The sequence below is a fragment of the Aspergillus eucalypticola genome, assembly GCF_003184535.1.
Source record: "Aspergillus eucalypticola CBS 122712 chromosome Unknown BO83scaffold_8, whole genome shotgun sequence".
Taxonomy (NCBI): domain Eukaryota; kingdom Fungi; phylum Ascomycota; class Eurotiomycetes; order Eurotiales; family Aspergillaceae; genus Aspergillus; species Aspergillus eucalypticola.
The window spans coordinates 17,814-42,544 of record NW_020290282.1 but is presented as its reverse complement, the minus strand read 5'-3'; the positions used below and the strand labels follow the sequence as shown (position 1 = coordinate 42,544).

At 49.9% G+C, this 24,731-nt stretch overlaps 5 protein-coding genes across 5 annotated transcripts; 4 read left to right on the top strand and 1 right to left on the bottom strand.

Moving 5' to 3' along the window:
• Window positions 1-868: 868 nt before the first annotated feature.
• On the bottom strand, window positions 869-1,286 carry BO83DRAFT_232081 (uncharacterized protein). The gene has a single exon (XM_025526905.1). It carries the CDS (start codon window positions 1,129-1,131, stop codon window positions 922-924), a length of 210 nt encoding a protein of 69 aa, XP_025389518.1. The 5' UTR covers window positions 1,132-1,286; the 3' UTR covers window positions 869-921.
• Window positions 1,287-3,133: 1,847 nt separating this feature from the next.
• On the top strand, window positions 3,134-4,930 carry BO83DRAFT_231941 (C2H2-type zinc finger protein). Its single transcript, XM_025526904.1, has 3 exons — window positions 3,134-3,729; window positions 3,802-4,289; window positions 4,349-4,930. Exons 1-3 carry the CDS (start codon window positions 3,257-3,259, stop codon window positions 4,465-4,467), a joined length of 1,080 nt encoding a protein of 359 aa, XP_025389517.1. The 5' UTR covers window positions 3,134-3,256; the 3' UTR covers window positions 4,468-4,930.
• A 2,608-nt stretch (window positions 4,931-7,538) lies between these two features.
• On the top strand, window positions 7,539-8,167 carry BO83DRAFT_357567 (DUF3455 domain-containing protein; the record flags this gene model as incomplete). The annotated part of the gene is made up of 2 exons (XM_025529257.1): window positions 7,539-7,988; window positions 8,060-8,167. 2 exons carry the CDS (start codon window positions 7,539-7,541, stop codon window positions 8,165-8,167), a joined length of 558 nt encoding a protein of 185 aa, XP_025389516.1.
• Window positions 8,168-9,164: 997 nt separating this feature from the next.
• Window positions 9,165-11,014, top strand: BO83DRAFT_376998 (SAP domain-containing protein). Its single transcript, XM_025530879.1, has one exon. The coding sequence runs from the start codon at window positions 9,585-9,587 to the stop codon at window positions 10,548-10,550; it is 966 nt and encodes a 321-aa protein (XP_025389515.1). The 5' UTR covers window positions 9,165-9,584; the 3' UTR covers window positions 10,551-11,014.
• A 2,838-nt stretch (window positions 11,015-13,852) lies between these two features.
• BO83DRAFT_387203 (uncharacterized protein) lies at window positions 13,853-18,412 on the top strand (the record flags this gene model as incomplete). The annotated part of the gene is made up of 1 exon (XM_025532700.1): window positions 13,853-18,412. One exon carries the CDS (start codon window positions 13,853-13,855, stop codon window positions 18,410-18,412), a length of 4,560 nt encoding a protein of 1,519 aa, XP_025389514.1.
• Window positions 18,413-24,731: the final 6,319 nt, after the last annotated feature.

The following is a 24,731-nucleotide window of genomic DNA, read 5'->3' as shown; positions in this document are numbered from 1 at the left end:
TTGCGCAACATGTCTTCTGCATTATGGCGTCGCAGGACTGCCGCCATTGGCTGCCGACTGTGATATAGAAATCTTAAAGGGGGGTGGATGGAAATCGACGTAAAACCAACAAATTTTAATTTCTCTTTTTGACAGAATGAGTTCGAGGCAGCCTTTTGGCTATTACCCCCATTCCATGTGCCATCTGCTGTTCTTCCTTCTCGCCTCTCGTCGGCAGAGCAGTTCAGTTCTGGTGGTGTACCTGTGGTAACATTACCGGTATCGCAGTTGAATGCGCATTTGAATTACCACATCAGCGTACTAACCAGGTACCTGCTAAAAGGCCTGCCAGATCCAAAAAGGCAAAAGAAAAGGAAAAGGGACAGCCAGTCAATCATGGCTAGCAGGTGGGGTTTTTGGCCCACTCCATTCCTGGGAGCTTTTTTATCTCTAGTCGTCCAGTGACTTCCTCCCCCACGGAACGGGTATACCCTTTGACGTATCTTTGTGATCTGCCGCCACTTCCCCGCTACCTTGAAACACCCTCAAGGGCTCAAGGCGAACCTTGGTCGCTGCATCTAAGCTTAACTCTTGGCGTTGCCTACCCTCCTGCAATCTTTCCCGTTTCCCTATTTTCTTTTTCTTCCCTTTTCTTTCCCATTATTTTCGTTTCCCATTGATCCACACCATCTTCGTGTCTACCCTCCTCTTCCCACGCCTTTCTCTTTTGGTCACTGGTCACTCCCCTCCCGACACGCTACTTTGTATAGACACGGCACAAACTACACCATTCTCTCTTCCTCCCCCCCGCCCCCCCTTTACACTCACAATCCCTTTTGGGCGTAGCCTACTTTTCTCACCCAGGTTCAACCTACTTGCCTTCCTCTGGAAGCTTGCGAGCCCACCGTACTCCGTAACCTCTTCCACACCCACGCCGCCCCCCTATGGATATGATGAATTCCCGCACGCCAAAACTGCCACAAATGGAGAGTGCACGGAACGAAACGTAGAGTCAAATAAAACAGAAAAGAAAATTATGGAGTAGGTCCTCCATATTCCACAGTGGCTAACCATGAAGGAGAAGAGTACAGCAGAGAAGAGAAAAAAAATAGGACCTGTGCCTGACTGAAGTTGTCGTACTCCAGACGCCATTCCATGTTTTCCCTATTGCTTGTATTTTGCCTTTTCTTCTTTCGCGCACAAATCCACACTTTGTTAACCCCCATTCATTCCGCGCTCTCTCTCTCTCTCTTCCCCTTGCCCTACGTACTTACGTTCTCTCTACTAACTACGGAGTACTATCTATCTTCTCTCCTTTTCGCTTTTGCCCTTTTGGTCTTTTGACTTTGGGCTCAACGCTCGTTTCTTTTTTGTGGCCGTCCCGTGTCCGCCTCTTAGTAGTTAGTTAGTAGTAATTAGATATTTGTTGCTGCTTAAATAGAAAAACTACTTAACATAACATAATACTTTATTATTACAAAATACATAGTCATTTGCCGTCTGCACCAGCAAAGTAAAAAGCAGTAGTAGTAATAGTAGTAGTCCTTGTGTCCTTCGTAATTAATATACATACATAGTTACATACATACTGTGTACATACATACATGCCTACTTTGCCTGCCTGCCTGCTTGCCTGCTTGCCTCAGCTCAACTCAACAGCGGAGTTTCAGGTGTCCCCTTTTCCGCACACCCTGGGCGTTTTAGCCTTTTTTCATTTTTATTTTCTTACAGTTACTTAAAATGCTGTAGTATGAATCATATTAACAATTTTCGAATTAAATCAAAACATAAGTAAGCAAGTAAGTAAGTAAGTAAGTAGTGTCCGATTGCTAGCTAGTTAGTCTAGTTTCTTGTCTCGCAGTTGAATCTGAAGATGACGCAAGATTTTGTATCGCCCAGTCCAATTGTTATTTCATCTATCTAACTAGACAGATGCCCTATGCATTTCGTTTCCCTTAGATTATGGTGATCATATTAGGAAAGTGAACACAAAAATAGAAAAGAAGCAAATGGGGAGGGGAGGGGGGGCTATGGGGAGGGACCTAGAAATTCATTTTCTGGAAAATGAAATGGGGCTATGGGGTGTGGGAGTTGAGAGAATGAGGAAAAAGAAAAAATTAAAATAATATGGAAAATAGAAAAAATGGAGAAAATAAAATGGAAAATGAATAGGGAAGGGAAGGGAAAATAGGTGAGAGAGAGGGAAAAGCCAAAAAAGAAAATGCAGGAAAGGGAAAAGAAAAAGGAAAAGGAAAAGGAAAAAAAAAGAAAAAAACGAAAAAAAAAGGGCAATGCTCAATTCAGAAAAAGACCCCCCTCTTCCTTTCTCACACACTCACACTCTTTCTGCTCTCCCCTCTCTCTGCTCTGCTCTCTCCCAGAAAAGAAAGGTATTAAAATAAATAAATTATATCTATAATAGTAAAAAAAAAATAATAAAATTAAAAAGAAATAAAAATCGATCTAAACCAGGGAAAGTAGAAGACCCATCCAAAACCTTGAGAGTCACCCGAGGAACTGGTTCCCATTTGGAGATTTCCACTGCCACTAAGCAATTCCTCTCGTTTTTTTAACACTGGCGCCGTTTCGAAGCCTAAGCGGCCCAAAGTAACGATCTGCAACCGTCCCCGACGGGACGTCGTCAGTGGCACTAGGCCATCACCAACACGGCAACGCCAGGGCTTCCCTTCGTCCCTGCGGTCCATCCTCATGCTGAGATCCTGTATTTGTTCATAAGCTTCGCCGATCCCCTTCGGGGCCCTTCCCCAGACTGTCTTGTCTTTCCTTCTTCCTGTCTGTCGGGTTCTCACCTTCAAAGGGATTTCTGAATTGTTTTTCTACCTCGAGCTGACCTGGCTCTCTTCTACTCTTTCTCCTCTCTCTCATACTTATTTCCTGGTCTACTACCCTCAGGGAAACTACTTTTACTTTGCGCCTCTCCCATCATCCTCGAAGCTTGTCCTACACTTGCATTCTCTATACATTTTGCGCGGATCAATTCATCCTCTCCTCCCACTTCCTCCTTGTTGATCATCCTCGCGATCTATCTTCTCTCCCACCCCCTTCCATTCTTCTGCTCCTCCCCACCTTCTACCATTCCAGTTCACCCGCGCAATCCCCTTCTTGTGTCGTCAACCTTTTCGCGGGGAAATCCTGTGTTTTGGTTCCTGCATTTTCCCAGGGATATCTTGCGCCGTGAATCTCGTGCTTCCCAACATCTTGTCTCACTTTTTTTCTTCTCTAAATTCAAATCCACGCGATAAACCAACTATCCTCCATGACGATGGTCATTGAGAACCAGAACCGCCAATACGGCGGGATGGGCTTCGATAACGTGTATCAACACAACATGCACCACAGCGCTCCGCAGTTCACCGACCCATGGACCGCTCAAACTTCGTCCCATTCCACTCCTCCGGTCTACGCGACTTCCATGGGACCCAGCCAGATTGGCCTCAGCCATGTTAAGCAGGAGGAAGTGAGCCGCCCACCGATGTCTATGCCATACTCGAGTATTCCCGTTTCCGCTCCCTCGATGGTCGCCGGGAGCAACTACCCTACTGCTACTGCTTCGAGTTACCCCGGACCGGAGATGATGGGTTTGTCGCACGACATGCCGCGCACTTCTTTCGATCAAGCCCCGGCCTACACTACCGCCTCGCCCATGACCAGCTTCGCACCCGCGAGCTACGCCCCGCTCAGCTACGCTCCGTCTATGCACCAACACCAGGACCGTCGGATATCTCATGCGTAAGTTTACTCTTCTTCTGGAGCTTCCAGCGGTGTGGAAATATGCTTACATTCCATTTTCATATTGATTAGTGATGCTCGCGTCGGTCAATCGCAACCCCCTTCCGCTCCAACATTCGGAGATGCTCTTGATGCCAGCCGTGGAATGGTCGCGCTCAGCCAGGATATGACACCCCGCAATATCTACGGCCCTCGCAGCTCGCGAGGCTCGGGTGACTCTTACGGTTTCCCCTCGACACACTCTTCGGGATCGTCGATCTCTTCCGGCGGAAACTACCCCTACTATTCCGCCTCTGTCGCGTCCGTGGAGTCCTCTGTGACTGATTACAGCTCTACTACTTCGGAATCTTACGAGAATGGCCATCTGTCGCGGACGCTGCCTCGCCCGTCAACCCTGTTGACGGGAAGTGCGCCTCCGGGACCCCAGTCGATGATGAGCCAATTCAGCTCCAAGATGCCGTCCAACACCCAAAAGAAGCACAAGTGCAAGGTGTGCGACAAGCGGTTTACCCGCCCATCGTCTCTTCAGACTCATATGTACAGTCACACTGGTGAAAAACGTAAGTTCCAGAACGAGCCTTTTACTAGTGGTCTGTGGTACTGATATTCAGGAATCTAGCATTCGCATGTGACGTGGAAGGCTGTGGCCGTCATTTCTCCGTCGTCTCCAACCTGCGGCGGCACAAGAAGGTCCACAAAGGAGAAAAGGAAGGTGCTTCGGGCGAAGACGAAGAGTAAATCAAGTCACTCTTCCTTTCAGTCTCGAACGCCTCCCCCTTAACGCCACCTTAACGGGGCGGAGGAACAGCGGACTACGATCCTGAGACGCATCGCAACACATTGTGCGACATCTCACTCCTGAATCGGGTTCCGTATTCTTGTACAACAGCTTCGATTCCTCTTCTACTTTTCTTCTCTTTCCGTCTCGGCCAGTGTGGCAGAGAAACGATACCCCATTTCTTTTGTTTCCTTTGTTTTTCTCAGATTCCCCTGGACAGGCAAGACACGGTACAACGGCTCGGAGGGTTGCTAGTGATGTCTTTATTACCCAAGTTATGACCATAGAGGTACCGGTTGTTTTGCTGGTTGGTGATTTGTTTTTCTCCTTTTTGGTTTTGATTACCCATTTCCTTCTTATATCTCTCGCTAGACTAGGGAGTTGGTCCGATGTTGTTTGATTTCCTTTTCTGTTCGGCATGGCTTTTTCTGCTCAGATACCAGCTGGGGTTTGGTTCTTGATGATTCACTTCTTTTCCTGCGTTTTCCGTGATATGATTGCAAATCGGAATATATTCGCAGCAGGCCCTTTCTCATGTCTTTTTTCTTCTACGATCTAGAATATTTCTCTTCTTCTCCCCCCCCTTTTTTTCTTATGTTTGTTTCCATTCGGGTTACTTGACCCTTTTCCTTGCTGTGCCGCAGAGTCTCGCGCGATGATTTGTTATCGGGAATTAGCATGGGCTGTTGATCTGAGTTAGGTTTGTTTTCTGCTGGGATAAATTGCTATAAGGAGGCGCACTCGCGTTGGCGAGTGCAGGTCTGATACCCGTTGCAATTGGGCGGAGCATGGGCTGGGAAATGCAGGCTGCTTTGTTTGCCACGGTTAAACTTGTTTGGAGCATACTAGACACCCACGGTGTCACCACGGTCGCTACTATATACCTTATTGTCTAATCAAAGATGCTTGAAATGCACCCCCGGGGTTCCTTGTAGACTGACTGACGCTATCTTTATCTCTGTACTTTTTTCTTCGAACCAGTCTTGCCATGCTCAGTGAACAGTGACAGTGACCCCTGGTCCGCACGCGCCCCGTGTGGCCTGTACAGCCTTGACGGAGGGTGAATCCATTTACTTTCTGCTTAAGAAGTATGAATCCCACTCCGTGCAGCAGGTAAGCTAAGACCCTTGCTTGCCTGTTTGTGCTTGCAGCCATCGGCCTACCTTCTTCACTGGGAGCTCAGCATGCTGGTTTGGAAGCTAAAGCATCTGTGCCCTGGGGGCCAAAGCAAGGGTCACCCCCCGACTTTCTCCGCATTGTCCGAGTGTCTGTCAATGCTCGGGAATTCCCGAATGGACGAACATCAATGTCTGTTGTCTCTATTTTATAATGTCTTCATCTTTGTTCGATAGGGTGTGGTTTCTCAAGACTTGTGTGCTACTAATGTGTCTATCATTCCAGATGTGCGCAAAGACTGACTCCGGAGCAGCGGGATTTGTTTTGAGGTGATGTGGATTGTCATTAAACCAATGAGTTTGTGGCGGAGGTTGGGCTAGCAGCCCTGGGTATTGTATATATCTATATGTATACAGGGCTGCTATATATGGGGAAGTGGCGGGGTTCACAACGGAATCCTTAATGGTGTTGGTAGTGTAACAGGTTGTGGGCTTGTAGCGCCGGGCGCGTTCTTGGGAAGAGGTTATTTCTTTCAAAGATGATTGCGAGACATGCTCATAGCCTGCAGGAGCTGCTGTTTATATTCTATTTCATGTTTATCCCGAACCGGTCTTGCACATTGAAAAGGCTTCAATGTCGGGGCCATCTCCCTCCCATCGTGGTCATCCATCAGCCAAGACAACCATTCCGCAAGAAAAACACAGCAGAAGCACCAAGAACTTGCAGTATACAGCAACACGGCTCACGGCAACTAGCATGTTGAATCTTCTACGCGAAGCGATAGTAATTTCACATCGCACCAATGGCTATGGAGGACATCGTGTGTCCTAACCTGCGCATGACATTGTGTATGCAGGTTGTTGTCCCACAACCATCTCCAATATATGTCGAGTGATAATAGCAGGCGCTAACTCGGCTACTCTCCCGCAGATGTACCTAAATTAAGAGATTTCTGGTTCGGAAATGTTCTCAACGGCCGATGCATGGCCACGAGGGCAACGGCGCTTATATCAAACCTTGTTGGTTTTATGCGCGTCCCACACCCACTGCCGTCCGCGAATGCCTGTCAGACAGATTCCAAGGTAGATTACACAGGCGTGTGGCTACATCGGCAAGGCTGCTTTTGGGTGTAGTGCCTGCGCTGCCTATAGGGTATAACTTGTTGGCCGGGGGGGGGGGGGTCCATGCTATGCCCGACTGACTGACTTGGTTCAATGTTGGAAAATTGTTGCCTGTGGATTGTCTTGCCTAGATGATATCGGGCATACTGAGTTATTCTTTCTGTTGCTTTGAAGGAAGGCTTCTTTCTCGTTCACTTCAGTTCTCACCGGTTATCTCGTGTGGAGGCAGTGTATCTGGCTATCCAACATATCAATGCTTGTGTGTTTAAACTGGACTGTTTTGATGCAGCATGGCTGAGAGGGAATCCTGAGGGATTTCAAGGCAGACTGGTTATATTGCTTCTCAAAATTGGAACTGAGTGAATAGGTAATGAATCAGTGAGCATCAGTATCAGCAATCACTGAGTGGATCATTCTCCTACTACTTATATCTGTCGATGCTCCCTTCCATCAGAACAACTTCCTCACCATCAACCCACTTCATATTCTGCTTCAGTTGTAGAACAGACAGAAACTATAACCCAAAGCCGCTGGCAAGCTACCCATCTCTCATCCAAGAAACAAACATCTACATCATGATGTTTCTCAACTACCTCCTCGTCTTTCTCCTGCCCCTCCTCGTCACTGCGATCCCACACTCAACCTCCGATGATTCCAATAACACCGACACCGACATTGATACCAACACCAACGCTAACGACATCCTAACCACCACCTCCATCTTCAGCTCCACCATCACCAACCTGAAGAATCTCCACCTCACGTCCTGCTCGCTCAACACCACCACTCTCAACATGAACCACAACCTCACAACCCTCCCCACCCCAGCCACCAACCTCACCCTCCAGCACGTCGCCCTCGGCCGAGGAATCCAAAACTACACCTGCCCTTCACCTCAAAATTCCACCAGCAAGCCCACCTCCGTTGGCGCCCTGGCCACCCTCTTCGATGTCTCCTGCATCGCCTCGGCCGATGAGGAGCTTATGCACCATCTTCCAGCCCTCGTGCAAGGCATTGCCCTCGAGAAGCTGGACTTTCTTGCCACGATGATCAGCCTGGCTGGAACGGGAGCGGGCATTCTTGGTGAACATTACTTCACGGGATCTGGGCAGCCGTCCTTCGATCTTAGGTTCAGTGGGAATGACGATTGGGCTACCATGAAGAAGGTTGCTAGTGCTAATGCTCCCAAGAGTGTGGATGTGCCGTGGCTCAAGCTGGATGGGATTGATGGGGTGGGAATCAAGGTATGCATTGCATCTGTATTTGTTGCTTGTGTGCCCCTAAGTTACATGGTACTAAACTGTGGCGTGTATAGGAAGTTTATCGCGTTCATACGGCTGGCGGTGTTAGTCCGGCTACGTGCGCGGGACACGAGGGCGAGTTTGAGGTGGAGTATGCGGCGGAGTATTGGTTCTATGGATGAAAATATTTCTTCTGAGTGGAATGATGCTGGTTGTTGAAGCTGTGTCCTTTGTGCTTCGATGGGACAGAGGATATGCAGTGATTATCTGGTGAATATGGTACTTTGCGATAGTCTTCGATTGCCCAACTTTTTGAGCAACCTAAATTCATGATCATATTGCTTACAAACGCAGAAAGCAATCCAAGCCCATTATTGTAGAGAAATAAACAAAGGGAAGAAAGATATCATTGAAACTTTCCATCTCCTACGGAAAGCATAAAACCCACACTCCCCATCTCAACAAAGCTATCCAAAACGTAACATCTATACCTACACACGCTATAGTCAACAGATCCTATATAACCCACGCCAACGCGCTTAAACCCAGCCACGTCCGGATCCCTCCGCCACTTGAAAGGCTATCCAAAGCACCACGTCAACACAAAGTCTATCTTATGCTTTGCTTCAGCTGGCAGCTGCGCCCAATCATTCAACATAAAGTTAAAAGCAATAGATTGGCCCATCATAGGGAAATCAAAGAGTAGTTTGTAGTAACTTCAGCCACAATCTAACCGATAAACCACCGCCACCAACCACTCGAACAAATAAGTAACACTAACTAACGGGCAAATTAAGCGGGATCTATCATCTTAACTATTCCATCTTTCTTGCTTTCTTTCTTTCTTTCTTTCAGCTGTCATCATCCACGATAGCAAAGTTCCGGATTAAAAGTAAGCACGCATGCATAATTAGTATTCCATACAGAAGTCTCCTTCTTTTTAAGCTGGGTAAATCCCATATTTTCTTAACAATAGCTGAACAAAGTATATACACGTTCATACTAGAAATTAACTTAAAAATAGAATCAACTAGCGATTATGTCATACCCACCACAATAACATCACGTGACCACAATGTCTCTCACCCCCCAAAACCGGTAAGCTCCGGCAGTAAGGCTCTCTCTCTCACAGGCCAGACAAGCCAGAACAAAGCCCGCAGCTGAGAGAACAGAACTGGGAAGCCTGGAACACCCGCGTTTTCCCCCCAAAAACGCGTAGCTCAGAGCACCACCACCAGTTCCGGACGGACCTCCATCCCATCCACACCCATCTCCCTTCCCCCCAATCATCAATCTCTTTCTTTCATCTCTTCTCTTTCAGTACAACCACAATCATCATTCACGGTTTTCTCCTTCCGTCAATCTATTAAACTGAATTTTGTTTGAATTGCGCATGGTGGTTGTGAGAGTGTAATCATCTCATTCGCTTCCTTTCTCTTTTATCTATTTCAATCCCCTTCCTTCCTCCCATCTCATTCATCCATTTGTCGCAACTTGCTTGCTTACATACCTTAACTTACCGATACTCTCGTCTACTACGATACACACTCACCTACCTACCTACCTACCTCACATCGCCATATCGAAATCCATATCAAAATGGCAACCGACTACAGCAAAAAGACCAACGCCGAATTGATCGAGATCCTCAAGTCGCGCAATCTCCCCCACACGGGCAAGAAAGCTGAGATGGTCGCTCGGCTCCAGGAGAACGATAATAGCGCTGCTGACAAGTCGGAGGAGAAGCCTGCCGCCGCTGCTGCTACGAAGGGTGACAACAACACCGATGATGTGATTGACTGGGAAGACGATGAGGTCCCTGCTAGTGAGGCGGCTGCTAAGGCGTCGACTGCGACCGGCGCTGCGGCGATCGCGGCCGGTGGACAAGGCGAGGTAGAGAACCCCGTCAAGGTGCCGAATCAGAAGTTGGATGAGGAGGCAGATCCCGCGACGGCGAAGGATTTGAAGGTCGAACAACCTGGTGATGCTGCGCAGCAGCAGGAGGAGAAGAAGAAGGAAGAGGAGGGTGCTGGTGCTGGTGCTACGGAGAAGGAGGCGGCGGAGGAGAAGAAGCCGGCAGTTACTTACTCCGCTGGGTTGCCTATTACGGAGATGGAGGAGGAACTGAAGAAGAGGAAGGCTCGCGCGGAGAAGTTTGGCGTTACGGAGGAGTCCAAGGCTGCGATTGAGGCGGCGGAGAAGCAGCTGGAGCGGGCGAAGCGGTTCGGTACTGCGGCTCCGGCTCCTGGGGAAGTCGGTGTGAAGAAGCTGGATGAGGCGTTGCCGGAGAAGGAGGAGAAGTCGCGCAAGAGAGGTCGCGGTGATGAGCAGAGCGGCGGCGGCGGTGGTGGTGGTCGCGGTGGAAAGAAGAGGGATCTCGGAGGGAGGAACAGGTTCCGCGGCAGAGGAGGACACGGTGGGAACCGTAACCAGGGTCAAGGTCGCCCTCAGAAGCAACAGAATGGTGGTGGTGCTACTGCTGCTGCTGGGGCCAAGACCAACTGGAGTCAAAAGGACGTCGCGGCCCTGGAAGCTCGGAAGAAGAGGTTCGGAGCTGCTGCGTAGACCCAGTGGAGGGTCGCAATGTGATTTTCCGGTTCATATTCTGCTATCTCTTCTTTTTTCTTTCTTTACAGGTTACTGGCGTTTAGGGGAAATTCAAGCTTTGGTCTGAAAATATGCTGTTGTGTACATGTTGCGAACTGGAGTCGCGGTTGACGGTGTGAGGGATATTGTGATAACTCGGCCTGGGTGCCACTAAGAAGTGCCGGACCTGGTCCATCGGGTCGGCCATTGTGTAACTGGCAAATATGATTCGGTTATTGGATCTGACGGTGTGACAAGAAGTCAAAGCCATTAAGGAGATCCCGGTAGGCATTGTTGGATATTGCCCGGAGATTTCCCCTGGATGTGGTCAAAGATCCGTGCAGGGTGACATGCATCCATCCAATCGCCCTTGTGTTGCTCTCTTTTTCTTACCCTTCTTCAGTCATTGTTTTCCCCAATCAAACATCATTCACCACTGACGAAGGAACGAGGCGAATAATACAAAAAGAGGCTGGTGTACAGCATATAAGCTATCGAATCCCAAGTAAATAGTCGAGCTGCAAGCCTAATTCTGTAGTGGAACTCGTAGCATTCACACGTTCAGCTGAAAATCCCTGGCGCATGAGCATGATGGCGCCCCAGTTCCTGCAGCGCCAACCGACCGACCGACCGACCGTGGCTTCTTTCCTGGCTGGCCTTGGGATCGGATCGGATCTGCAGAACTTAGTCTACTAATCATCACGCACATTCCTTCTGTTTTCGCCCCGAGTCGCATGTTTTATCCGTCCTAGACAGACGCGTAAACCACCAACTGTGAACAGATTCTAGATGCTCCGTGATTGGTATATGTCACATCGCTTAGGGGAGACGAGAGAGGGGGTTAAGTTCAGATATAGTAAGTAGGCCAGAAGTCAGTTAACCGCCGTCCCACTGAATCACATTCACAAAAAGGCAGCAGGGGCGGGGGGCCTTTGCTTCACTCTGTCGGGCAAAAGCCCTTCGTAGTTGGTTCAGTGCGCCCGTGGTGCTAAAAGCTGAGCCAGGCTCCGTTCACCTTGGATCCGTCAATCAGGCGTGATTGTCGCCCCGTGTTGAATGTCTAGCGGCGGATCAAGACCCACGGCTCAGCGACTCCGCATTTCCCTCGGATCGGGGAGAGGCAATGAGGCACTTTTCTTAGTTGATTTTGAAAGGATTGCAGATAGGCAATTAGGGACCGACTGTGGTTTGCTAAGACGGCGGGGATCCACCGGGTTTAGTCCTCGGTCTCAGCTGCTGTGGTGCGGCCTGTAGCTTCGGGGATGTCACTGGTTGTGTGAAAGGTACGCGAAGGAACAAAGTATATCATGTCTGGCCGTTGTGAGAGTGGATCGAGGCAAATGTCCATTTCGTTCTGTGTGATGGGGGCAATAAACGATGTGACTGGATGGGGGGAAGTTGAATGGATCGGGGCGAACCTTCCGGTGTACCAGGGTTGAGTGTGGTGTAGTACCTTGTCGCTCACTCAGTGCACACGGGGCAGAGAAAGTGAGAGATAGTTGCTCTCTAGAGATAACAAAGTAGACATTGCAGTGTAGTTGACTTCTCCAGGGTCTTCGAAATCTCATTGTGGGAGAAAGAGAGTGAAGGGCCTGCCTGCATGCGTGGTGTTGCTATAATTAAAATCGAGATGGCTAAACTCGGCCTCTCCGAATAGTCAGTGACCATCAGTGACGGTCAGTGACCACCACCTGACCGGCTTGGGTCGCCGCCGTGAAAATCTCCGGTCAGCATCAAATCAGCGCCCATCTTCTCCAAAAAAAAAAAACACACAGACCACTTATAGCTTGAAGCTCGCTTTTTAGTCCTTACAAAGCACTAGTTGACTGCGGCAATCCTGACTGACAACTGACAGAAGACTTACAGTGACCACCAGCATGCTTGGCTGATGCCTGCATCTGCCATTCGCGCGTTGGCCCACGGCAAATGGCCGGTTCAGCGCACGACGGTCTTCCCGCTATCTCACGCCACTCAACTCCATCTCGACCTGTCAAGCGATGCCGTTGAACAATCCCCAACCCTGGAAGACCATGGTACTTACCAGTTAGAATAGCCGTAACAACCAGGAGTGGGCCGCGGGCATGGGTTCCTTCCACTGACCACTGGCCTTGCCTCTGCTGTCATTACGGCTTGTCCCCAGTCTGGTCGAATTTGACGGCTTTCGAGAGATTATTCGCCAGCCTGCTCGTGACTTCGGTTGATTTAGATAGACTCCAGGATTGAGACCGTCGATAACAGAGGGCGGGATCACAGGAGATAATTTCACCAGATCAAGAAGGGGAAGCAGAGAATAGGAGAAGTGCCTGCGCCAATTACCATCCCGGTCACATCACTGCTCGAATCCCGACCCAGCGTCGATCGCACAAATCGCGCCAGGATTATCTGTGATGGTTGACGCTCTCTAGACGGATCGTTTACCTACGAATCGGGTTACTGATTCCCCCACTACGCTCGATGTCGCCAAACGGGGTTCGAGGGTAGTCCTGGCTTGTCCAGGGTTTCGCAGATGGTCCAGATCTATTCCTGGTACGGGACTAATTAAGACTTCCACCTCCCAGTTCGCATGCCCTTCTCTACTCTCCCTCTTCTTCTTCTCTTCTATTCATCTTTATCGTTCTTTTCGTTGTTTTTTTCTGTGTAGCTGGTCTTGGTTGTTCTATTCTACGCCATTTAATGTGGCTTCTGCATAGTCTACCTTTTTTAATAGACCGACGCTCTCTGACGTGGTCGTGCAGACGGAGCTCGACCTTTTTTTTAGTTCTTTTTTCCTGCATTTAGCCACTTTGAACGTCTCCATACTGTGGCGCAGCGCCTGCACGGTGTACTTGTCGGTCCTTTGTATACTTTTTAAATCTTCTGCTTTCCATAGTTGCAGTCTCATATCTTGTCGGTCTTGGTTACTATTCTTCTATGACACCTGCCCCCCGCTAAATACGACCGCTTATTTCCCCAACGCTCCATCAAACCGTGGCCCTAATCTGAATAGCTTTCTTCTGCCCCGCCTCTACATACCCCGCTGCGCGGTTACTTTCTAGGTTTTATAATTGACCGGCACCTGTCACTGTCGCAACTCGCACAATTCCCTGACATGTTATGAAGGGTAAGTCATCCCCCAGCTGCTGGCATTGGTTCAATGAAAGCTCACAAGCCTTATCGCTGGTAGCGTTCTCGTCGGCTATAAATATCATCAGACGGAATGATTTCCTGTCTACCTCGTCCTACTCCTATCGTTAGATCGTTGGTCTTCGGACTACAACTGGAGGCTGGACCCAGGTCGCACCATGTCGTCGCACAAGTCTGACGGCGGTCGAATACCCCGACTGAAGAATGTCGCCAGCCAGTCCCGGAGCGTATCGTCGCCCGCGATGGCCTCAGCTCGGCATCACGACGCCCCTGCCCAGCTATTTCCCAGGCCGCAGATACCAAGACCAACGCTTGCCTCGACTAGGGCCATCCGAGCGTCATCGGTGTCCAGCGCTGAGGAATCTCGTCACAGTGTCGCACGATCAGACCCTTCGACGATCTCGGCCGGTCAGCATGCTCGTCCATCGATACCTCCGCGAACAGCCACGCATCCATTGCCGCCGACACCCTTGCATCCAATGCCGGATGGAGGCGTTCGCCAACCCTTCCACATGGCTGCCGAACCCCTGAATGCCCTTGACTCCGACCAGAGGTCCCCTGCTCCCGGTCGACCGCGCAATGTCTTGCGGAGGAAGGCGCCGACAATCGGTCAACATACCGCACAGAACGGACCAAGTTTGGAGAGACTACGACCTGAGAAGCTGAATGTAATCATACCAGATATTCCTACCATTGGGCCAACTCTGAGCGCCTCCTTACGACCCTCTACGAACCGTTCATATTTAGCGTCACCAATGGCTTCGGAGGATAATCTTTCGACCATCGTACCGGAAGCTCACGTCCAAACCGGTCCGAAGGAACTTGCAAGCCTCAGGACCACTATCAACACACAAAATCTACCACCCCCAACTTCAATAATCCCGTCTGCCAGTAGTCCTTCCACAAGGTATTCAGAATCTCCAGGAGTGTGGAGTAGGACTTCAACACCAACTACTTTATCCTCGTACTCACCGGGAATCGTTCATTCCGCAAAAAGTTCTCGCCTAAGGCAACCTAGTCCATCCCAAAGTCGGCTTCTGGTGTTCTTTCATCAGACACAACAGACAAGCCCTGCGAGTGACCGAGGGCAGCCGGGCGTAACACAGTCACCCTTGTTGGACCAAAGCATCAGAGCAAAGGCATCTGTTACTGCGGCTGAGACGAAACAGTCTTCGGCACAAACCGGCACAACGAACACTACCAACGCATCTTACAGCCACCTTCCCCGTAAGACATCCGCAAGCAGCACTCGACGACTCTCGAACAAAGAGAAACCGAACTCTGAGGCTGAACAAAAGGTAGGGGAGAAAAGGGTATCACGGGTCATGTCTCACGCAGATAAAGTACGAGCAAGTTTGCTTGAGAAGCCTCTCCAGATACCCAAAAGGCCGACCAGGGATGGTACTCACCAGTTAATACTGGAACCGTCACCTGTAGTGCAGAGCAATATATCGCCCAAAACGGTGACGGGCCACAAACGTCGAGACTCAATCGAAAGTTCACCCGTATTAGAGAGACGTCCAGGGTTGAATAGGTCTGCAGCCACCTCAATCGACTCACTGCACGCAAGGGCACCCTCCCAGACCCGTGTACCAGCATCTCCGGAGCTATCGCGAAAGTCGCCTCGCCAACCAGCTAAGGAAGAAAAGCTACAGCATGATTCCGTGGCCCCAGGAAAGTCACGAGGACTTGGCCTCTTTACGAAGAGGTCCAAACCTGATATGGATGCACGAAGTGAAGGTCGTTCAGCTCGCAAGGGTCCAGTTGCTGGGACCGGACATGAAGGCTACGGCCGATATGCCCAGCGTGGCCGCAGATCAAGCGTAAGCAGCAGCACTAGCCGAGCAAGATCAACTAGCACGACCAGAAGCGGCCCCAAATCGGTTGCCAGTAGCAAGGGCAGCACTAGAAGCCGGCCGGAGCTAGACCTTGACGACTTTCTACTCGATCGCCTCGAGCCAGTGATCATAAGGGGTGGGAATGTGGATGGGATTGCTTCTCGGAGGAGGCCAAGCGAACAAAGCACAAGTGGATTTAGTACAGCATCTACCTCCAACTTGACGCAGCCGTCTATAATTTCCGAGTCTCCCGGTTGTTCTACAGAGACACTGGCTACTTCTCGAGCATCTGCAGACTCAGTGGAGCCGGAAACTAAGGGCATGAAGCATCAGATCTCATTTGAAGAGCAAAGGGTGGCATATTCTCGCCCGGAGACAGGTCCGAAGGTCACAAAAGTGCCTGCAGCTTCTTCAATCCAGGACTTACATCAATCGAACCTTGAAGTTCGTCCGATGCGTCCCAGAGTACCGGTAGAGACGCAAAGTCCCCAAAAGCAGACAAAGCGAGGACTGGGCTTGAAGTGGAATTTCTTCCAGAGAAAACAAGAACCCGAAAAGCCAGAAGGAAAGATTAAATCCCGTACTGCACCTCATCTTCATGCGACTGTGGCTCCAGCGCCTGTGCACCGACCTATTGCACACTACGCTCTAATTGACATGGACTCTGATCCCTTGGAGGAAATCGTACACAACGTCGAGAACTCACCACCCACTGAGGATGACGAACTCAGCTCCCCGGTGGAAGTACCAGCTGCTTTGAACATCAAGAAAACGCCGCAATCCATTCTCCTACCATCACCACCAAAACTACACGATGCTATATTTCGAGATCAGCGCCAGTCACCGAAAGTGTACTTCAACAAGAGCCTGGTACCACAAAGCCCAGAGGTAAAGCCAGAAGGAGAGCGTCAAAGTCGCCTGACGTCCGTTGGGCGCATCCCGCGTGTAGTCTCAAGGCGCGAGAGGCCGCACAAGCCGGCTGTACAGTCCTTCTCAAGGCCATTCAGTGTGGCTCAATCACCACCGTCTTTGACTGCCCCGGTTGCTGAGACCTCGGGTGGTATCTCGTTTTCGCCCATCTTCACACAGGGCCCTCTTTATCCTACACTTCCCGGCAAATCTGACTACAAGTTTGATCTCACTAATCCTTTCAAGGATCCCTTGAAAGGTAGTGTCTTAGACTTCATTGCCGGGCCCTATTCCAAGGAAGAGTTCATGCGATTCTCTCCCAGAAAGGATTCCGTTTTGTCTACTTCTAGTGGCTCTGACAGTCTCGCTGCTGTAACGGCCGTCATGCCAGGTCCTGCTTCTGAGTTGACCGAGGATGAAATATGGGGTGAATATGATGACTTAATCGACCATGTTCTTTCTCCGCGAACGACAAGCACGCTCTTCGAATCCGAATCCGAGGTAGATCGCAAGCTTGAGCTAGCGACCATGGCGAGCAAGACTCTTCAGGCAGAGATAAACGGGGGACCAAGAATGTCTCCACCATCTGAGCAGCCTGCAGTCGACCTTACGGCCTCGTCACCTAGATCTAGCACTGGCTCTGTTAGGCTTCGAAGGTCCAGAATTGTTGCAGAGCTACATTCGTCTTTGGTCCCGTCATCTCAGCCTTCGTACAGTGAAATCATTGCTAGTTACTGTGACGATCGAAGCGAGAGTAGCATAGTGGAGAAGGAGGTAGAGGACAAGCTATTGGCACCAAATCCAATAGTCGAGCAACAGTCAGGCTTGCTAAGTTCGCCAGCCCTGGCTACATCACCGAGCTTCGAGATCTGTCGACAGCGCAACACCGTTCTCTTTGATATCGCAGAACGCGATCGTGAAGGGCCCACTGCTCATACCAATATCCGATCTGGATCTCTGATGACAAGCCGATGGCTCTCCTTTGGGCGAGTCCTCTTTAGTCCAGCACACAACCATGCCCAAGGGTCTGACCATGAACGTATCCTGGTGGTCGATGGACTGGGAAATGATGATTGGTCATTCTACTGTGCTTTGACATATCCAAACGCGGAGGTGTACAGTCTTACTGACGGGCCAAAACCAATTGCATCCAAGCACCCACAAGCATGGCAGCCTCCATCAAACCACCACACCATTCAACACACGAGTCTCGATGATCAGCTGCCTTTCCCAAGGGGCTTCTTCGCGGTGGCTGTTTTACGATTCCCAGCTGCCTGTTCCGAAAAGGCGCAGGATAATATCATCTCTGAATGCAAGCGCGTCCTTCGCGCAGGCGGTTATCTGGAAATGAGTATCCTCGACCTGGACATGGTGAACATGGGAATCCGCACGCGAAAAGCCGTAAGGACCCTGAAGGAACGGACGTACATATCCGACGCAAATATTAGCCTCAAACCTGCAAGCGACAGCATTCAACGCCTGTTAGGGCGTCATAATTTTGACAACCTCCGACGATGTATGGTACGGATCCCTGTTGCTGGAATGATCGTCCGATCATCAGCGTCCTCCACCTCCACCTCATCATCAAATCCATCCACCATACTTGCAACAACCTCCCCAAATACCACCGTATCCCCCCTTACAGGCCTGTCAACAGCTGCCAAAGCGAAAGCAAGGGCGCATGGAAAGTCCTCCTCCAACGACACGGACCTATCCCTAGGGGATCTCCTCTCGGACCCTTCCCCCTCGCCTTCTAACGACGAATCCATTCGGAAGATCGTTGCTAAAGTCGGTCGATGGTGGTACACTAGATGCTATGAAATTCCTGTGCTCCCCAACGGCGACGTTGCCCTTAGCATCTGGTCTGACAGGAAGATCCTCCGCGAATGTCAACAGCGCGGCACTGGTTTCCGCCTGTGGATCGCATATGCACAGAAACCGAGCGAAAAGCGACGAACGGCAAGTGTGTAGCAGTAACGCTCATGACTTATTATTCTTTGAGACGACCGATATGATATGACTTTATGATAATGCTGTCGCTATTGTTGCACAACCGAACCAACAACCTATGTAATGATGTCTGTCACTCTTACGATATGGGAGTCAAAGGGTCCAGGAAAGACAAAAACAGATTGCTTGATTGATTATGAAACATGATACCTTGTGCATGTACTGCTTTTCTTTATTTTTATTGTGTTGTTTTTGGATCATCTTTCAGTCTTAAAGCTGGACTTGGGGCGGCTGTCTGAACATTAAATTTTTTATTTATATCTACTAGTAAGTTCAATCTGGCGTTGACTTCATCTTCTTCTTTTTCATTTCGAATTATTTCCGTCTGTACTTATTTATTTGCCCTCCATAAAGCAGGCTTAATGGGTAACGGTACTTTATTCCTCTTCTTTCCTTTCAATTCGATTCCATGTTTCAATGAAGTTCCATATCTGACTACAAGACTGACTATATTCGTGACACCTACATCATAAAAACAACACACATCTGAATCAGTAAACGTAACATATCTATCTCCTTTCCATTTTCTTGTTTCATGCTGTTGCCTATTCCAGGCATCTGTATTACATGACACCCAACTTGGTACTTCCGTAAGATAGGAGAACTAGTATAACTTATTCTGTAACAGGGTAGAACATATGACCATCCATACTACTAGTACTTAGTATCAAAGATACTACCATGCATCCATCCATCCATCCATAAATCAGGCAATGATATTTCCAATACCAGGTCACTCTTATGAGCTACTAATAGCGGTACTACCTTTGTTTCACAATAGTTGAAATCCTAGTAGGATAAGTTTAAGTTTCTTCAAAGAATTCGCTTCAGTCTGGATCTGTCAGTCAGTGCATAAGCAACCTAGGTAGCTTACCCCCATCGCAATGTCGTCCTCCCGCCCGCCCGCCCGACCGACCGACCGACCGATCAGTTAGTTTGCCGTTTGAAGTCAATATGAGATTAGTAGTAGTTGAATGGATCCGGGATATATCTCCTGGCTGTTTAATATGCCTACATACTAATGTAGTAGTAGTAGTTGGTAGGTGTGAGGTGACATTGCCACTGTGGCAGACTCACATACTAACTTCATACTGACTGACGTACAGTAAGTAAGGGGTTATAGTTTGTTTGTGATGTTATTCAGGGAATAGGTTAACTGTTTGTATGTGTGGCGAGAGGGGAAAGGTGAGCGACCGATCGGATTACTCTTGCATGATGATGATTTACAGAATAGAGAAAGAAGGAGAGAGAGAGAGAGAGAGAGAGAGTGGAGGAGGTGTTGTCTGTGGCGATGGCTATGCTAGGAGGGTAGAATGGGTAGCTACTATGTAAATCATGATAGAAGTGGTGGTGGCTAATGGGAGCAAGCTCCCTAGTTAACTTTCTTGGACTACGTCGGGGTGCATTTTGTGGCTTTGAAGGACATTAGCTGGGCTATACTGTTGATGTGCTATTATTGTCGAGCATGCATGAGTGATTATTCGCTTTTTGGTTTTGCTTTTTGTGGCTTTGGATGCATGTCGCGTAGATTACCTTGCGTGTTGGCCATAGGAGTTGTGCAATCAGCCCAAATGCTTCTACAGGCTTCTGGACGATAGGTAAGGAGGGCAATCGACTTGCTTGGTGTAATGCTTGGTTCATGGGGTTTGTTGTATCAGGATTGTTGCTGGTTCGCTGGAACTTATTGAAGATGGTGGTGTGTGCCATGGCTCGTGATCGGGGTGTGAGAGGGGGTAGGCAAAAGTGGTGAGAACCTAACATGTGTGGTCGCATGGGGACTTGGGACGGCCGCGGAGAAGGTTCGATACCGCGATGGTCGCACATGGTTATGAGTTGGCGGACCAGGGTTGTCCGGTCTGTGTGCTTTGTACCCCGCAATGTCCATCAAGATGGAGCTGAATTCGCGGTAAGGGTTGAGCGACGTGCTGTAGGTAGACTCTGGTCATGGTGAAAGAGGAAATAAGTTGAACTTACCATAGTGAATTGGGGGCGTGATGGGATCTAGAACCAGATGCTCTTGTTACCTCACCGGTAACAATGTTTTCGTCGGTATACTACTGTAGTCCACCCTGGGCCCCCAAAACAGATACCCAATAGCATTGTCTCTGGAAGAGGGGAACGTCGTGGGCTGTTGTCCACTGAGGGGTTGCGCGCTCGGACAGTGCCTAATCCGAGTCAATGACATGTTTGACATCCCCGTCGCTGGCTCCCACTGGCCAGGGTAGTGTCTGTGCTTGACGGACCCCGGCCCAGTGGCATTACTACTCGGCTTGTGCGGCGGAGGACCTACACCCGGGCTAATGAGGCGCCCCCGAAATTGGCATCGGACCCATCCGATATCACTCGATGAAGGTCAATCTGAAGAGCGGGGAGGGAGGTGGCTCTTAGCTTAGGCCGGTCATGGGTATGGCTGTCATGTGTACACAAGAAAGATATTGGTAGGGCGCAGTCGGGGTGATCGGAAACCGTCTGGTGGATTGTATGCTGTGCTATTACTCACTCACGCTTGTGTCGAACGTTGCTAATGCGAGTGAGCTTGCCCTATGTGGCATCGACACCTAACCTGATGGCCAGATTCCCAACGCAAGTATAGTTCTCCGACCGATCCGTGTTTGACAGCTTTCATGTGCGCCATATAGATGCTGAAATAATGGTACTCGGCCGTCTGTTCTCATTGTTAAAGACTGTGTTTGACACCCCATCATGAACAGACAGCCGCGCGGGCCGATATGAATTGCGTAAGCCTGTTGGATCTGTATGAGCCACGAGAAGATGCCCGCTCAGGAAACCCCACAAGTCCCTTGAGCCAAGGGCCTAGGGGCGGTTAGATTTCACAGCAGAACTGCACCCACTCCTCTGCCGTACCCTGGCGATCAACAATCAGGTGGTCAGGAGCTGCATGGTGAAGCGGAACGTGATCACTCTCAGAGGCTATGCTATTGTCTTCTCAGGATCACGGCTACGGATGAAGTTGCGACCATCGGGTATTGACAGGGTGACGCCCGTGCCAAGCATGTTATTGTTAATCGCAAATGTCAGTAGGTAGATTATAGTAAGATACCGATGAATCAATAGCCGCAGCGGCCTATCCATAGTATATAGGAGAGTTCCTGCATCGGGATGCACAGCATAGCCGTCATCATGCGAATCCAAGGGTCGCGATGAATGATCGGTAGAGGAAGTATCGTACTGATCACAAGAGGCATCAACGAAGATACGCAGCAAGCACGCAAGCACGCAAGCACTCAAGCAGGGTCGCGCGGCGATCGATTTCCCCGTGGGGTCTCCAGCTGAGGTTCTGCTGCACCAGCCATCGTAGGCGGCACAACTTCCCCACTGCTCTTGGGGGAGAGAGTGTGCGGAGTTGAGAAGCTTGCGACGCAGCCCATGGGTCGAGACCGCAGCGGTTATCGGACAGGAAGAAGCAACCCGTTTGCGTGCAGAGACTCCGCGGTGGGCCGGAGCGATAAGAGTCTCTGAGCTGGCCCACGAGCCAATCTGACATCCGTTATGTTGCACCCTGCCGCTAGCAGCGAGCTTCCCCGCCCGGCTTCGCAGTAGATACGAGCAGAGAGTATGGTAAACTTCCCAGACCGCCTTTAGGTGATATGCACGTCCAAATTCATACAAAGTTTAACGTCTCCGGAACGTGTATCTTGTGTCAGAAGTAGCGAAAAGAGGAGATACCATAGAGAAAGGAGACCTCAAGCGCTGGGGCTTGAACTCGGGGGGAGCGTGGGTTGTCGATCCAGGAGGACGGCTGTGCTAATCGGCGCCGATTACCCGCTCGGGCGCTCGACCGGCCGTTATAGCGTCAGTCGTAGGCAGAAGCTAGTCGTCCGAGGGCAGCTAGTCCTGTCAGTGCTCAAACTCAGCTAGTTTCAAGGGGCGTTGATGGCGTTATGTCGGAGATGAGGAGCACGCACGTCAACTGCCTCGAGAGGTTCTAGCGGATTTTGAATAAGAAAGGCATTGTTGTTGGCCTTTCCTCTGCAGGGTGATCTGACCAGCCGTAAAACCAGCCTTTCCCCTTTGTTTGTCTAGCTTTTTTCCTCGATTGCGCGGTAGGCTGTATGGAAAAAGATAGACAATTAGTATAAAATCTATTAAGAAGCAAACAAGTTTAGTAGTGATAGGCTTTGATGGGCAGAGCTAAGATGGGAGAGTTAAGGGAGAAGGAGGAACGCGAAAGGCTGAGACGACGGGGGCGAGGAGCCACACTAGCGCGGTTCTGCAGCTGCACAAGAGATGCCGGCGCTCGTCGAATGAGAACAGCGCCATCCGGACCTCACGCGTTCGGAACGACATTACATGACTTCCATCGAACGAGGCCCGATCATCGCTCCCGTCTAGCCAAGATCGGTGGCTTCAAGATATCTTTCTTTCTTTCTATCACTGTCAACCCCACCACCACCACCACCCCAACCAATGTCCTCTCACTGACCGTCCAGATCCTGCCGATATGATTTCCATCATGACACCCAGCATATGGACCACCAATTAATGACTATCCGCTGTGGCTTGCATGCCCGGTGGCAAATCAGACACGCAGCCAATCGATACCATCACAAGAATTGAGTTGAGAACTACTAAAGTCGGCCAGGGGGGGAGGCGCCCCTGCCGTGCGGTGAGTCGAGCCATGATAAGACCCGGATGGAAAGTGAGACAAGCGCTCGCTCGATGCTGGTCGTGCGAGCAGGGAGGAGGAGAAGATGGAGGAGCCCATAGGCCCGTGGCATCGAAGCGTCGCGGATTCCTACTAGATGAGACCTAGTAGTATCTAGACCAGATGCTACCGCAGGCATATGTCGCCGCGATGGGGGCGAGAACAGCAGCTTCAGAGCCAGTCATCGTCCGAATAGCCCTCTGGCAATGAATGCACACCCTGAGTTTAGTCACGGAATTAGTCCCCCTCGATGAAAGAGATGAAAGGGGGGAGAGAAAGAGTGTCCAAGCATCGGACCGGGGTGGTTCTCTCCGACATAGGCCGTTACACAAGCGATGCAACACTCATGTGAAGATTCGATTAGAAACCGAAATTGCTCAATATCAAAGGAAGAGTGCATTATCAACTCCCGATGTCTATGCAAGCCCGTTGCACCAGGGCTGGGGATGATAAGGATACCTGCTGCTGTTTCTCATCCCCCTACATACAATCCCAAATCCATACAGAATTTTCCTAAGTCAGTTGGGAAATGGGTGGTGGATAATAATGTTAAGCGTCCATGCGCAGCGGCAGCCAAGAAATGCGACGTCGACCAGGTCACTAAAACTCCCGATGCTAGAAGCCAAGAGTTGCTGCGCACAGCCAACTTCCTTTCGAATTTTACTTCTCTGGAGAGGTCCATCAATTCCGTGTGCAGGATAGCGCGGACACTCGGTTGGCCAGATCAAGGCAGCGCTGCAGCATAAGTCTTTTAAATTCTCCCGTGGTCCGTGCAGACCTCCAGCATGACGACTGACCTGACAACACGATTCGATGGGAATGGGTAAGGAAGCGAAAAGGAAGGGGAGGGAGAGAAAAAAGTATCAAGTGAGGTTCTCTCTCTCACACACTCTCACTCTCAACTCAAGGAAAAGTATCTTTCTGATGTCATACTGGCAAGGTGCCTTGGAAATGGGTCGTTGGAGTAGCGCTAAGCGACCGGGCAGCTATCCATTCATATCCACTTCCCAACCCAGTCTCCGTATATTAGTATAGTCTAGTCTGGTACTACTAGTAGTAATCTGCCTCCGGTGTGGGTACCGCAAATACTAGCCGCTTCGGCCCTAGCCCCCGCGTCCCTCCAGAAAAGTAACAAAGATGGCGGCAATCATCCATCAGCATATTATAAAAAATGACTTGTGGCATTTTTTTCTTTAGCTTGGAAGTCGACCAATGTGGCTGGAAATTGGTCACTTCTCATCATTAATCTGAGCATGGCAATGCAGACATCTTACAGAGATGCATTTTTTGGGAAGACCCGCTCCGGTGAAAGGAAGAAGAAAAAAAGCAAAGAAACAGGAGACAGTCTAGAATGTCTAGAATGTCTAACTTTCAAAGTCTGAAAGGCGGAGAAGATGGTGATCGACCAACCCTCGTGCGAAGACCACAAGTGTGTCTCAAGAAAAGCAAGCAAAACATGGGATGTTGCAGGACAAGACAAGACAAGACAAGAGAGAAGAATTGTGAGTGTGTGTGTGTCTGAACGTGCGCGCACTGACAAAGCAAAGGGACAGGTCTGCATCCGCAACCCACCCTCTCCCCCCTGGCGTTACGCTCTACTAATGTGTGTCCTAT